At 41.4% G+C, this 12,486-nt stretch overlaps 1 protein-coding gene across 1 annotated transcript; it reads right to left on the bottom strand.

The window, feature by feature from the left end:
- Positions 1 to 613: 613 nt before the first annotated feature.
- LOC310958205 (methyltransferase-like protein 27) lies at positions 614 to 5,732 on the bottom strand (the record flags this gene model as incomplete). The annotated part of the gene is made up of 6 exons (XM_083929054.1): positions 5,718 to 5,732; positions 2,837 to 2,969; positions 2,330 to 2,458; positions 1,286 to 1,421; positions 1,088 to 1,180; positions 614 to 840 (listed from the first exon to the last, which is right to left on the bottom strand). The coding sequence occupies exons 2-6, from the start codon at positions 2,951 to 2,953 to the stop codon at positions 614 to 616; spliced, it is 702 nt and encodes a 233-aa protein (XP_083785180.1). The 5' UTR covers positions 2,954 to 2,969; positions 5,718 to 5,732.
- Between the last annotated feature and the right edge of the window lie 6,754 nt (positions 5,733 to 12,486).

The following is a 12,486-nucleotide window of genomic DNA, read 5'->3' as shown; positions in this document are numbered from 1 at the left end:
AATGTTGCTCTATTCTGAATTCATCCTTCAAAAATGCCTGGCATTATTTCATTTTTATTTTTTTGATGATTTTACCAGGTAAAATGTTCATATTGTTTTATATAGCCTTGTGTAAACATCCTGTAAAATATTTTGGCAAATCACAGAAGCATTTGTATTCAACGTTTTGGCACTCTTACATCTTTATGCAATGTAGCGGGCTTTCAACTGACTCCAATATAAAGTTAGAGATGTTAATATCACACATTCAGAGCAAATGCTCCGGAAGTCAGGTGATGTAGCCTAACAAGCCTCAAAGTCTGTTTAGGGAGGGGCTGGGTCAATCACACTGGACTTTAACCTAGGAGGCCACAGTTAGTGACCTGTTCTTGTCTTGTACTGCGAATGTTTGCAAAAAAAAAATCATTTAAAAAAACAAAACACATGGGACTATCCTAAGTCTCTGTGCATAAACATTGCTTTTGAAAGACGGATTCAAAAGAGTTGTGACTCAATGAAGCAAGTAAAGATGCAGTGGGAATATTTGTTCAGAAATGTTTAATATTGAAACAAGTTGTGTTGCATTATGAGATGGATTTTTCTGATTAATGTTGCCATCACTTCTGTGATGATATTACTGGATGGATTTCTTGTACAGATAAACAGTCCCACTGAGGAATCGCTCATCTTGCTGCAGGTTGTTCCGATATAGGTTTTCCATGTATTTATCCGTCTGTTTGATTCCAACTGGACTCCACAGTCCCTCCTCCTCCATCAGCTGCAACTCTCTCTCCATCTCCTCCTTGTACTCATCTGCTGAAGTTACTGTGTGGTCGCCTCTTGTCATGCAGACCAAACCTCCTGCAGAATACACAGTTTATCCATTTATAGGTGATTAAACAGATCATATGAACACCTAAATATTCACACAGGAGATTCATACAACCAGTTAAAACACATTGATAAAACTAAGAGCAAAACAAACACTAAGGGAGGCAAAAAATACAAAGAGACATAAAACAACTTCTTACAGACACTTTGTCTTTCTGTATTTCAGTATTACTAACGATCCTCCCATGGTTGCTAAATGTAGTTGTTAGCTGGTTACCTGGTTTGGCGGCGTGGCAGAGTTCCCTGACAACGCTGACCGGCACAAAATCAGGACGTAAAGCACCGGCTAAAATCACCAAATCAAACGAACCTGACACCAAAGGAGTAGGAGCAGGTGTTAGCTTCAGTGTCCAGAAATCATTCTTTTACCCATCAGAGATGAGTGGAGAGTGTATGAATTGTGAGAGTAGTGTACCAGTCTGTGCAGGCAGTTTATCTGTTCCCAGAAGGGCCAGTTTGAGCTCCTGATAGAGGCCGGTCTTGGCAGCTTGGTCCAGCATACCTTTACTGCCATCCACTCCAACAAAGTGCCTGAAGCCCAGTTCAACCATCTACAAACACAAGAAGACGACAAACATTAACATAGTTTTTCGATGACTCCTCTGACTCTCAGAAATGTAAAATTACACAAATATTTTGTCTCTGTTTGGGATACAATAATGCTTCATCAAGTTTATGAACTACAGTTCCCATTATTCCCCAACCGGTCTAGACAGTTGTCCGTCCAATATAGAGATTGTCTGTTTGATGTTCTTGCCTGTTAAAGAGAAGGTTTTCATCGCCAATGTTGCTGTTACTGTTGCTGCTGCGCACGGGGGAATTGTTGGGTCTCTGTAAATCATGACTAGTGTAGGGTCTGGACCTATATGTGAAGTGTCTTGAGATAAATTGTGTTGGGATGTGGCATTATAAATAAAATTGAATTGAGCTTTAGAGGATGTATACATGAAGCATACAATAGCCAATGATTCTGTGAGTTAGCTGTGAGCTACATTTTGTATTTTTTTAGTCTATATTTGATTCCATGTATTCAAGGTGTGTTCATTAAAGTCCACTGAATGATCTGTCAGCAGCTCCTGTCATCCCAAGTGTCAACTACCCAACCTGCTGATTTTCCACTCACCAATAGCTTTTGGAGCCACCCGAGAAAAGCTCCAGATTGGAGGTTAATCGGGGTTGACTTAGCGCTTGAAGCTCGAGAGTAATGTGTGAACTTTTCGGAGCGGCTCATTGTGCATTGCACACACTCCAGATATCTAGCAGGCTAAATATCTGGATGACAAGACAAGCAAAAGAGCAGGGTGAAGCTCAGCTCCTGGTCGGAGGAGAAGCGGCACAAGGCCCCCTGGAGCGTTGTTTTCAATCACACCAGGCTTTCAACTGTAAGACAGCAGATTGAAACCTACAACAGTATGGTTCAATCACCAAGGTTCTTCTGTAAAGGGAAAAGTTTACTTACCAGTTTAGGGAGCACTCCAGAACCACACGCGACGTCAAGAACCTGAACCTCCTCGCGACTCCCAGAGAAGTTGGCATCCAGGAAATCCACAGCCACATTTGCTGCTCTTAAGTTAAACAATTTTGCATCCTGTTGATGTTAAAGTTCTCAGAATTAACAACAAATATTGGACAACAAGTATTTTTGTCGTAAAAACCTAATGTCGCCTTTTGTCGGTCACTGTCCACTTCCTGTCACCATTTAGAGGCTTTACTTCAGTCATTTTTCAAAAGATATCATAAAAATCTGTTGATGAGGACATGTTGTTTGGTTGGAGGAGACATGTCCTGTTGAACATGGACCTCCCAGTTGTGAGGCGACAGTAACACCCCTTTATCAAAGTAGAGGTCAAATGACAGCAAACCTCTGCTGTAATGGGAACGTGCACAAAGCATGAAGAAAGCCTGGGTAACTGTTAAGACAGTTGATAATGAGTGACATGTGTTGTCGTCGGCTTCTACCACTGACCTGGTCGTACTGTTCAGCCCAGCTGTCGTAGAACTTCACTATCTGCTGTGAGTCCAGACATGGGGAGGACTGAATGAAGGTCTTCACATCCTCCACAGTTCTGGTGCAGTCTGACATGATGGTGAAAACAAACCTGCCGGAGGGGAAACCAATACCTTACTGCCCTGAAGATGACAGGTGATGACACAGAAAAGTGGAAGGCTAATGCTAGAAGGGATAGACTGGAGGGACGGGTGAATTGATTACCTGACCCAAACTCAGGACTGGCTCATTTACCTGATCGTTTGTATGCTGTCTGTGAACTGCTGCATGATTCCCTAAACAAAGACTGAGTAGATGGTCAGCTTCTAGAGCTGGCTGTAGAAAATGTCCGCATGAGGAGATGAAGAAGTTTCAGGAAGAAGCTGAAAGTATCAACCTCCAGCAGTCTCACAAACCCTCAAGCTTCTCTCACAGTGACAGGATGAAACTCGCTTGAGTCCCTGGTGGTTTCAAAACACTAGATCAGGTCTTCTTTGTGCTGAAAAGTAGTGTTCACAGCTCTGCTGTGGAAGTTCCACCATGCTGTGCTTGCTCTTGGGAGCCTGTGGGCCACCACTCATCAAGCACGCTGGTTCTCTTTGGAGATCTTTAAAAAATAAAGCCAGATAATCCAGCCAGGTCTGAGAAGAAATTACTTACTTTTGGGATATGGGAAGATCCTGTTGCAAGATGAGGTTAAGTTGGTGAGCGTAACAGTGGACATAGTGTGCGTTTACATAGACATCCTGGACTTTCTTCTGCACACCACCTGTGGCTCCTCGCATGACACTTGCACCATCATATGCTTGAGAGATGAGCTTGCTCGCTCTTCTGGTCATCAGGGAGAATGGAGCTCAACCTATCCAGAAGTGCTGTGGCGATGGCATCAGTTGTGGCACTTTGGAGAGGAATGAACTCAAAAAACCTTCCTTCGAGATGATGGGCTGTGTCAATGTAGCGGATCACAAACACCAGCGGACAGCGAGTGGAAATGTCCATTGTCTCATCGGCCTGGATGGTGACAAAGTCTGCACTCCTGATTTCTCCAATGATGCACTTTCTCAAAACTGACAGCATGCAGTAAAGGAGTTCATTCTCTACAGTCTTAAATGTACCCTTAAACACAGTGTCAGTATGCAGCTGAGCTTTCACTTTCATCATGGCCACGCAGGGCAAGTTCAAGTGCACCAGAACTTGAACAACCATTCACACTCACATTCACACCTACGAGTAATTTAGAGTCATCAATTAACCTAACACCTGCATGTCTTTGGACTGTAGAATGAAGATGGAGAACCCGCAAACTTCACAGAGAAGTAAGGCAACAGTGCTAACCACCACATTACCGCGCAGCCCTGCCCTAACCGTCAACATAGAAAAAAGAACTGACAGCGGACCAAAAATGGCGCCACATTAAGTGCTATGGAAAGCTGCTCAGTGGCGCAAGCTCCCCTAAGGACGCCGCCATTTTGCCTCTCGTGAACGCGGAAGTCTATCTCAAACAAGCGAAGCAGTATGCTCATGAGTATGACAGAAGAAAGAACATGAAAGTATCGTACTCTTATAGAATACGAGTACGATACTTTCATGTTCTTTTTTCTGTCCATGATATCGATGGCTCGGTAGTCTGTAAATTAAGACAATGTTGTCCATAATCATAGTTGGCATATGTTTATATATGTATTTGAAGTAGCCGAAATAATAATAGTATATACTGTATTAACGGACAAAAATGTGCCAAAATACCATGTAAAGAAATAATAAATATAAGTTTTACTTCCCTGTCCTAAGCAGCATCTTGAATATATCTGGAATTATTATATTTATATTCATAAGTGTATTAGAAATACTACGTCTACCATGTACTAACTAAATAAAATACCACAAGAAGGCCTATTTAGAATAATGAGGTTTCACCACCCATATTGTAATACACTTAAATTGTACACTCGGGTAGGCTACATAGCTAAAAAGAATTATTATTTCATTTTGATTTACTTTTTTACTCTTATTCAAGGTAATGTGTGGTGGGGCGACGCCCTTGCGCCATATATTGGCCGGCCACCACTGATATATATACACATAAACCATCAGCATATTAAATTCAAGACATGGTTTCACACCAGAGGACATGGTTTTCAGTGACCTTCAGTGTATCACGTTCCTACACTTTTAGAAATATATAGATGAAATAAATGATTGAAATTTATTAAAGTAGACACTTGTACTGCACTGTTGCCTCACAGCGAGAAGGTTCCAGGTTCGCATCCAGGCCTGGGCCCATCTGTGTTGAGTTTGCATGTTCTCCCCGTGTCTGCGTTGGTTTCCTCCGGGTTCTCCGGCTTCCTCCCACAATCCAAAGACGTGCATGTGTTAGGTTAATTGATGACTCTACAAAATTGCCCTTAGGTGTGGATGGTTGTCTGTCTCTGTTCGTCTCTATGTGCCCTGTGATAGACTGGCGTCCTGTTCAGGGTGAACCCCGCCTCACGCCCGATGTCAGCTGGGATCGGCTCCAGCCCCCCCGCGACCCCCGACCCCGGGATAAGTGGTTGAAGATGAATGATGAATGAATAAATATAAAAGTTTGAATTCATTGGGCCACGCCTTGAGACAGTCACACCATAGAACGATTTTGAGATTAGGCTGAAAAATATAAGAAATCCGATGACGAAGTTTTTAAAACAACAGGTCCTAAAATAAAAACAGACAAACAAATGTTGCCAAAATTGCCATGTCACCTCAAATTATGGTTATTCATGGAAAAAAACATGCTAGTACAGCAGTGGTATAGCCACAGCAGAAATGAACAAGAAAAAATAACTGTCTGTACAGCAGACATAAGTTTGTCCATAATCACCTGAGTGGGAGTGAGTCCAGGTAGAGAAGCAGCTGTGAGTGTTGGAGCATGATGGTTGCAGGTTTATATGAGGTGAACTTCTCTGTCCTGATTGGCTGTCTAAAGCTGCTCGGTTAGTTTTGTTCCAGATCCAAAGATTACAGGTCAAAGCAGGTAAAGAATGATACACAGATACGTACAGTGCATATAGAAAGTCATAATACCCTTTTGAAATAGTCACTTTTTTTGTTTTACAGCCTGAAAAGATAATGCATAAAATACATAATATCCCAGCATGATTTACACATTTTGATTACAGCATTCAAGTGAATGTTTTTTTATTTCCAAAATTTCTGAAATTTAATAAAAAATGAAAGAATAGCAGTGTTGGAAAAGTGATGATTCCCATTAGAATAACCATTATAAACATTCACTGGTATAACCAATCACCTTCCAAATTACACACCAACTTAATTGGCCTCCACCTGACATCAACTGTGGTGTTTTTGATTACTTCAGAATAAAATTAGCTGATCCTTGATGATTCCACTCCTAGGAGTTCATGGTAACACAAAGATGCTTTCAAACGAGCTCCGGGATAAAGTTGTGCATAGGCAAACGATGAAGATTTCAAAGGCTTTACATGGCTCCACCCAGACCTCGCCTAGATCAGGCCGCCCCTCCAAACTGGATAATCAAGCCAGGGAACATACCAAGAGGCCCATGGTGACCTTAAAGGAGTGTAGTGTAAATGGCAAAGGTTGGTCGATCTGTGTATGTGACAACAATTTCACAAGTTCTACATGTATGGCAGGGTGTCCAGAAAGAAGGCTCTTTTGAAAAATGTCACACTGAAGCTGTGTTCAAAATTGTTCCCACATTCACTCACTCACTCACTCACTCACTATCCCCTTTATAGTGTTTATTAAATAGTGCACTATATAGGGAATGATCAAACGAGGTTTTCGGACACTACACTGGAATTTTCTAAGAAATCGTTGTGTCGGTACATGCGCCGGCTATATGTGGGAGGGAAGCGGGTGCCTCCAGCATCATGTAAATAAACGAAGCTATGAACTAATTTTCAGTCTGTTTATGATACAAACCTGCACTCAGGAGGACGGTAAAATGTTGTATTTATGTTGCTTGTTTAATTCAATGTTAAATCCCGAATAAATTGCTGAAATTTTGATGGTGTTAACGTGTGGTTTTGTTACGGTTGTGTGTTTCCTGATTGCCAGCTGTAATAGCCCATGGCTACCGTTAGCACCTCTTCTGCTTCTTTTTCTCGTCCGGTAAAACACGACGGCATTGCATTGTGGTATGCAGAAGTACAACGTAGTGGACATCGTATGGACACTCAAATTAGCTGTGGGTATTTTATAGTGGACTATATAGTGAAGGAAATTAACCACGGAGAATTCGCACATCACTACCAAATGGCGTACACACTGTATAGTGCACTACTTCTATGATAGGGAACGATTTGGAACACAGCTTGAGTCTCATTTACAGTATGCCAAAAAAACAGATTGAAAATTCAGCAAAAGGGTGTGAAATTCAAAGTACTGTAGTATGCACGCCGGCTAAGCGGTACTGAGAGGCACTGCCACACAACACCACCAACAGCTCGCGCATGTGTAGAAACTTCCTTCTTCTTCTCTCCCTAGAAGCTGAGAAGCGGGAAGCCATACAGTGTGACAGGGATCTGCAGCCTCCCACCCAGGCAGCTTGCATGTCCGACTGATGGAAATAGTCCCACATGTTTTCTTACTGTTCCTCACAGGGATGTTACGTAAACGCGTACACGAAGAGAGCCAGAGTGAGCAGATCAGAGCACCTCTTTGCTTCTTTCAACCTTTAGACAAAAATGCAACAGTGGAGCATTTTTAAGATGTCCACTCTGCAGGGGGGTTTCACTTTTTTCTGTTTTTAAGTCCCAAAAATGCTATCGCCGTCTACACGAAAGACACTTCTGATCAAATATTCTGACTTTAATGCAACAAAGTTTGTAAAAAGTGACAGCTCAAACACATCTGTGTGAACAAGTCTAAAAGACTGAGTGGAAGTCAGTTGGTTTCATCCTTCAGACCTTCATGGGAAGTCATGTGCAGTTCATCTGTAAAACCTTTTCTGTCACATACTGTGAGCTCACTTGACAACATATTGCCCAACTTCACAAACCTTCAGGATTCATAGCAACACTACAACTCCCTTTGGCTTAAGGTGCTGATCAGGACACATATCTCATACGCAAACGGGTATACACATGTACACAGACATGTACATTTTTTTCACATACTGTGGGCTCAATAGACGGCATATTGCTCAACTTCAGAAACCTTCAGGATTCCTAGCAACACTACCACTCCCTTTAGCTTAAGGTGCTGATCAGGACACATATCTCAGGTGCAAACAGGTATACACATGTACACAGACGCGTATAATTCTTTCACATACTGTTGGCTCAGAGTCGTATGTGACAAGTAGGGAATGACAACGGTTTACAGCAGCTCAGAATATTTATCCGTCAGTTGCAGAAACATACAATGCCAACATTGTATTCTGGTTGGCTGGGGAGTGCACCTGTGCACCTTGTTGTCCTGCTGCCATACCAGGTGGTGATTCCTGACAACATACAAACCACCCGACCGATTATTAAGTATATAACTAATCTACTGCATGCTTGTAAAGAAAAGGGTTCTTTCTCCCATCTGTCATGAAAAGGAAAAGCATTTGCACAGTTACTTAGCTTGCACTCTGAAAAGCTTTGGGAATACTTTGTAACACCTTTAGTTCCAAGTAAACATCCATTTCTAAACACCTTAGAAAGAAGAAACAAAATTAGCTCTATTTTTGTGTTTAGCTTTTTTCAGGGTATCTGTGCACAAACATTATTTTTGTGGTACATTTCTCATTGTGATTCATACAAAGACAACAAAGCCTGCCCATGACACCCAAGGTCAGGTTGCTCCAATCAAATGCACCATTAATCAAGGGAAAACATTTTCAATGACAAACACATCAACTCTGCAGCCGGCCAGCGTCGGGTGGGGAGGTTGATAGGAAAAAATGAGGAAAAACAGGGATGAGAGAAGGAAAAACAGGAGAGATAATCACCTTTTCCACATATAGATCTTCTGAGAAAGGAGAGAGAAAAATGATTTGAGACGTTTGCGAGGCTGAGGAGAGGTAGTATAGCCTAGCTTGGAAAAATAATGATTGAGGAAATATGAATACTTGTCATTCCTCAGCCACATTTACAGTGGCATCATTGCATGTGAAGAGGTGACATATTCTAGAGGCTGGGTGCTGATGACATTCGGCGTGGAAACACACTTCCTGTGCACACTCACTGTCGTTTTGAATGAGAGGACGGCAGCTGTATTTTCAACACTTTTCCGCACATTTTCATGGAAATTTAAAGCTGCCTATCGCCACCTCTCAAAGGCGGTAATGTAAATTGAATTCTTGAAGTGCATGACCATGTGTGACTGTGTGGGTGTGAATGTGGCAGAGAAAGACAGAGAAAGACTGACTCGAGGACTTGTTTGATCCATATTTTAAATACAAAGGTTTCAGACTTGCAATGTGCCTCTCTCTGCCCTAGAGGTTCAGCCAGCATTGCTTTATCTGCATTCACTTGTTATCCTTTGGAATACATTGTTTATTTTTCCTGTATTCTCCATTACTTTGTTTGTGACAAAAGGTTTCCAGCTTTCTGGTCACTATTCTGGACATCAACTAATTATGAGTGATCTTGGACATGATTCAATGTTGCAGCATTCATTCAATTCATATCTATTACAGCGTTACTTTTAGATTTTTGTTATCTCGTAATACAAGAATTAAGAAAAATTTAAAGTAGTCCCCCGCAATATATGTGAGCTTTATATTTCTCCACAAAAAAATCAATCAAACCAATTGCTTGCCGGTTTAACTAATCACTGCAGTTGTCCTTAAAATAATTCAAACATGAACCATTTTATATCTACAAATTCAAGATAACTTTTCCCCATATAGTTTGTATGACTATGTGCTGCTCATAATAAATGCATCCACTTGACCATTGCTTAGTTGAAGAAGTTCAACCATCTCCGATTTGTTTCCTAAAGTAAACAACTTGGTTTATGGAACTCGGTGGCAGCTCTTTCTCATAGATTCAGTTCATAGTCAAAAAGAAGTGTGTGAGGGAGGGGTATTGTGTGCACAGCCGATAGAAGAACTGAAATATAACCTGGATTTGGTCTTTTCATTCTAGATACAAGACGATGCTAACTGTATTGCAGTTCATACAACAGCAATATCATGCTTTTGACTAAGAAATGTGGCACTTAATGCAACTGAGACACGCCAAATTGCAAACCAGGTATTATTGCTGCTGCTTTAACAGCAAACAGAAAATATAACATGTTGCACATTTTTATAATTGCTTCTGCAGAAGGCCGATTCTTTTTCAGTAACTCAGGGCAGTATTACATCATATAACCAGCTATCAACTAATACAACAAAAAGGTTGTTCAGTTATATTTTGAAGCATTAAGTTCCAACAAGTGGTGACACTTTAGATGAGATGTTTACACCTTTTATAATGGTTAAGTGTATGAGCCAAATAGTCTGATTGCCATTGTTATGCCTTTTTTTCCGGTCATTTACGGTAAATGGCTCATTTGAAATTAAGGCCTCAGCTGTTCACCTGTTGTGTTTAGGTGAATGGAATCAAAGGGGGCGTCAAAGCTTTAACATACTTTACGATATTACGTCATCACACTGTTTCACTGTTTCCTCTGTACTGTGTGCCTTTGGAAACCTTCAATAATAAACTACAAAAACCCTGTTCAGCCATTTTGTGACATAGTTACATCTGTTTAGGTCAAATCTTCATGACAACACTAAGGGGGGTTTATTTTTTGTATCATGCTAGTTTTTACTTTATTTGAGGTTAAAGTTTATGAATAATTAGGGGCGCGGCCTCTTGAGTGACAGCTAGCCGCTGGCCCTCACTTCGCCTCGAAGGTATACGTCAGCAAGACGGTCGTATCTCCCTCCCCCCAACATCACATACATGCCCCTTTTTTAGTAAGAAGAAATGAGGCGGAGTCAAAGTCTGACAAGATGGTGACTTCCATAGGCGAGGACGATTGGACCAGATTGAGAGAACAGACCTCGACGGAGAGGCTACGTCCATTTTTTAATACAGTTGTGCAGTTAAACACTTTGTTGCCGCCTCCAGTAATGTGCTTGACACAATACAAAATCCGATATATACAACAAAGAGAAGATGATATGTCCAAATGAGAAATATTAGTGCAAGTATCAAATATGGTGAAGGTAAAGGGGTGCAGGGGAATAGTGGAGGTTATTGTCAGCAACATCAGAGTTGTCTTTAAGAAGCTCTGTCGGTGTCCTCGTCCAGGATTCAGTTGGCCTAAAAGCTCCTATAGTTGCTGTTTCCAGTGTTTGTGGTTACATCCTGAGTTTCAGCAGCTGTCTGAAGGGATAAAGGCTCTGCTGTGCCTTTTTAAACAGAATGTGTGTGTGGACAAACCATGTCAGGTTCTAAGTGATGTGGACCCCGAGTTACTTGAAGTGGTTAACCCTCTCCACTGCGGTCTAATTGATCCTGAGGAAGGTTAAGTTCCTCTCTGCTGCTTCCCAAAAATCCATCATCAGCTTCTTGGTTTTGCTGACATTCAGTGACAGGCCGTTGTCCTGACACCACAGTGTCAGATTCTCCACCTCCTCCTGTTAGGGTGTAAGTTTGTATCCTCAACTTGCTGCTCTCACATTTGGAGGAGTATCCAGTTATGATGTTATAATACTTTGAAGACAACATATATATTTCTTTTTGTACACACTGTAAATGTGTTAACTTGTGATTGAGTTGGCAACATGAGTTTATGCATTTGTGAGAGGCAGCTCTTACACAACAATTTTTGTCGTTTCTGTTTTAATCCTTCTATGAAGAGCTGGTGATGTTCCTATTTTACCGATTGTTGTCATTTGTCATTTTGGTATCCAACAATGGCTTGATCCTTGTTGGCATTTAAGCAAATGTATATATAATGGATTAGGAGGGAAGTGTGTTGATTTTTTACCCAGTTTTTATTTGGAAAAGAAGTTGTCTTATAACATTTTTCTTTTAAATCTACTGTAGCCATTCCAGTTAGGGTATGATACAGAGACACAGACAAAGAGGAGAGCACAGTAGCACAGAGTGCAGGATTTTTCTGTTTTTTGTGTCACAGAATGCAAGACAATTATACACCCACAGTCTTTCTGTTACTGGTCTCTCGGGCCTCTTATTGTGCAGAAATACAACCAAGAGTGTGAGGCCTGGCAGTGGCAGGGACCAGGTGGTACTTTTTGTCTCACAAGGCTCCTTTCAGCTACAGATCAGTGCTTGATGTTGAATCTGCGTCTACAGGCTAGAAATGTTAGATCCATAAACGTTTATCCTCAGTAGACTGCCAAAGGATTATCCTTTTCACAGCACTTTTCTGTCAATACAGATATTTGAAGAATTCTGATAAAATGATATTTACAGAAGCATCAGACCCTACCAGGATGCATCCACCAGGCAACATAAGCCAGTGAATCACCAAATTGTGTCCGTGCGTGTGCTGCATGTTGCTGACCATCAATCTACACAATGTTCATATCCACTGATACTGATCAACTCCCAGCAACCCACCAAGACCCTCCATCTGGGCGAGGAAAATCAAATCTTCCAGAAGGGGGCAGTTGCATCTGGTCATGAGGGGATTTGATACACGTGTGCTGCAGGGAA

The sequence above is a fragment of the Echiichthys vipera genome (genome assembly GCF_963691815.1).
Source record: "Echiichthys vipera genome assembly, chromosome: 15".
Taxonomy (NCBI): Eukaryota; Metazoa; Chordata; class Actinopteri; order Perciformes; family Trachinidae; genus Echiichthys; species Echiichthys vipera.
This window is presented reverse-complemented; position numbering and strand designations above follow the sequence as displayed.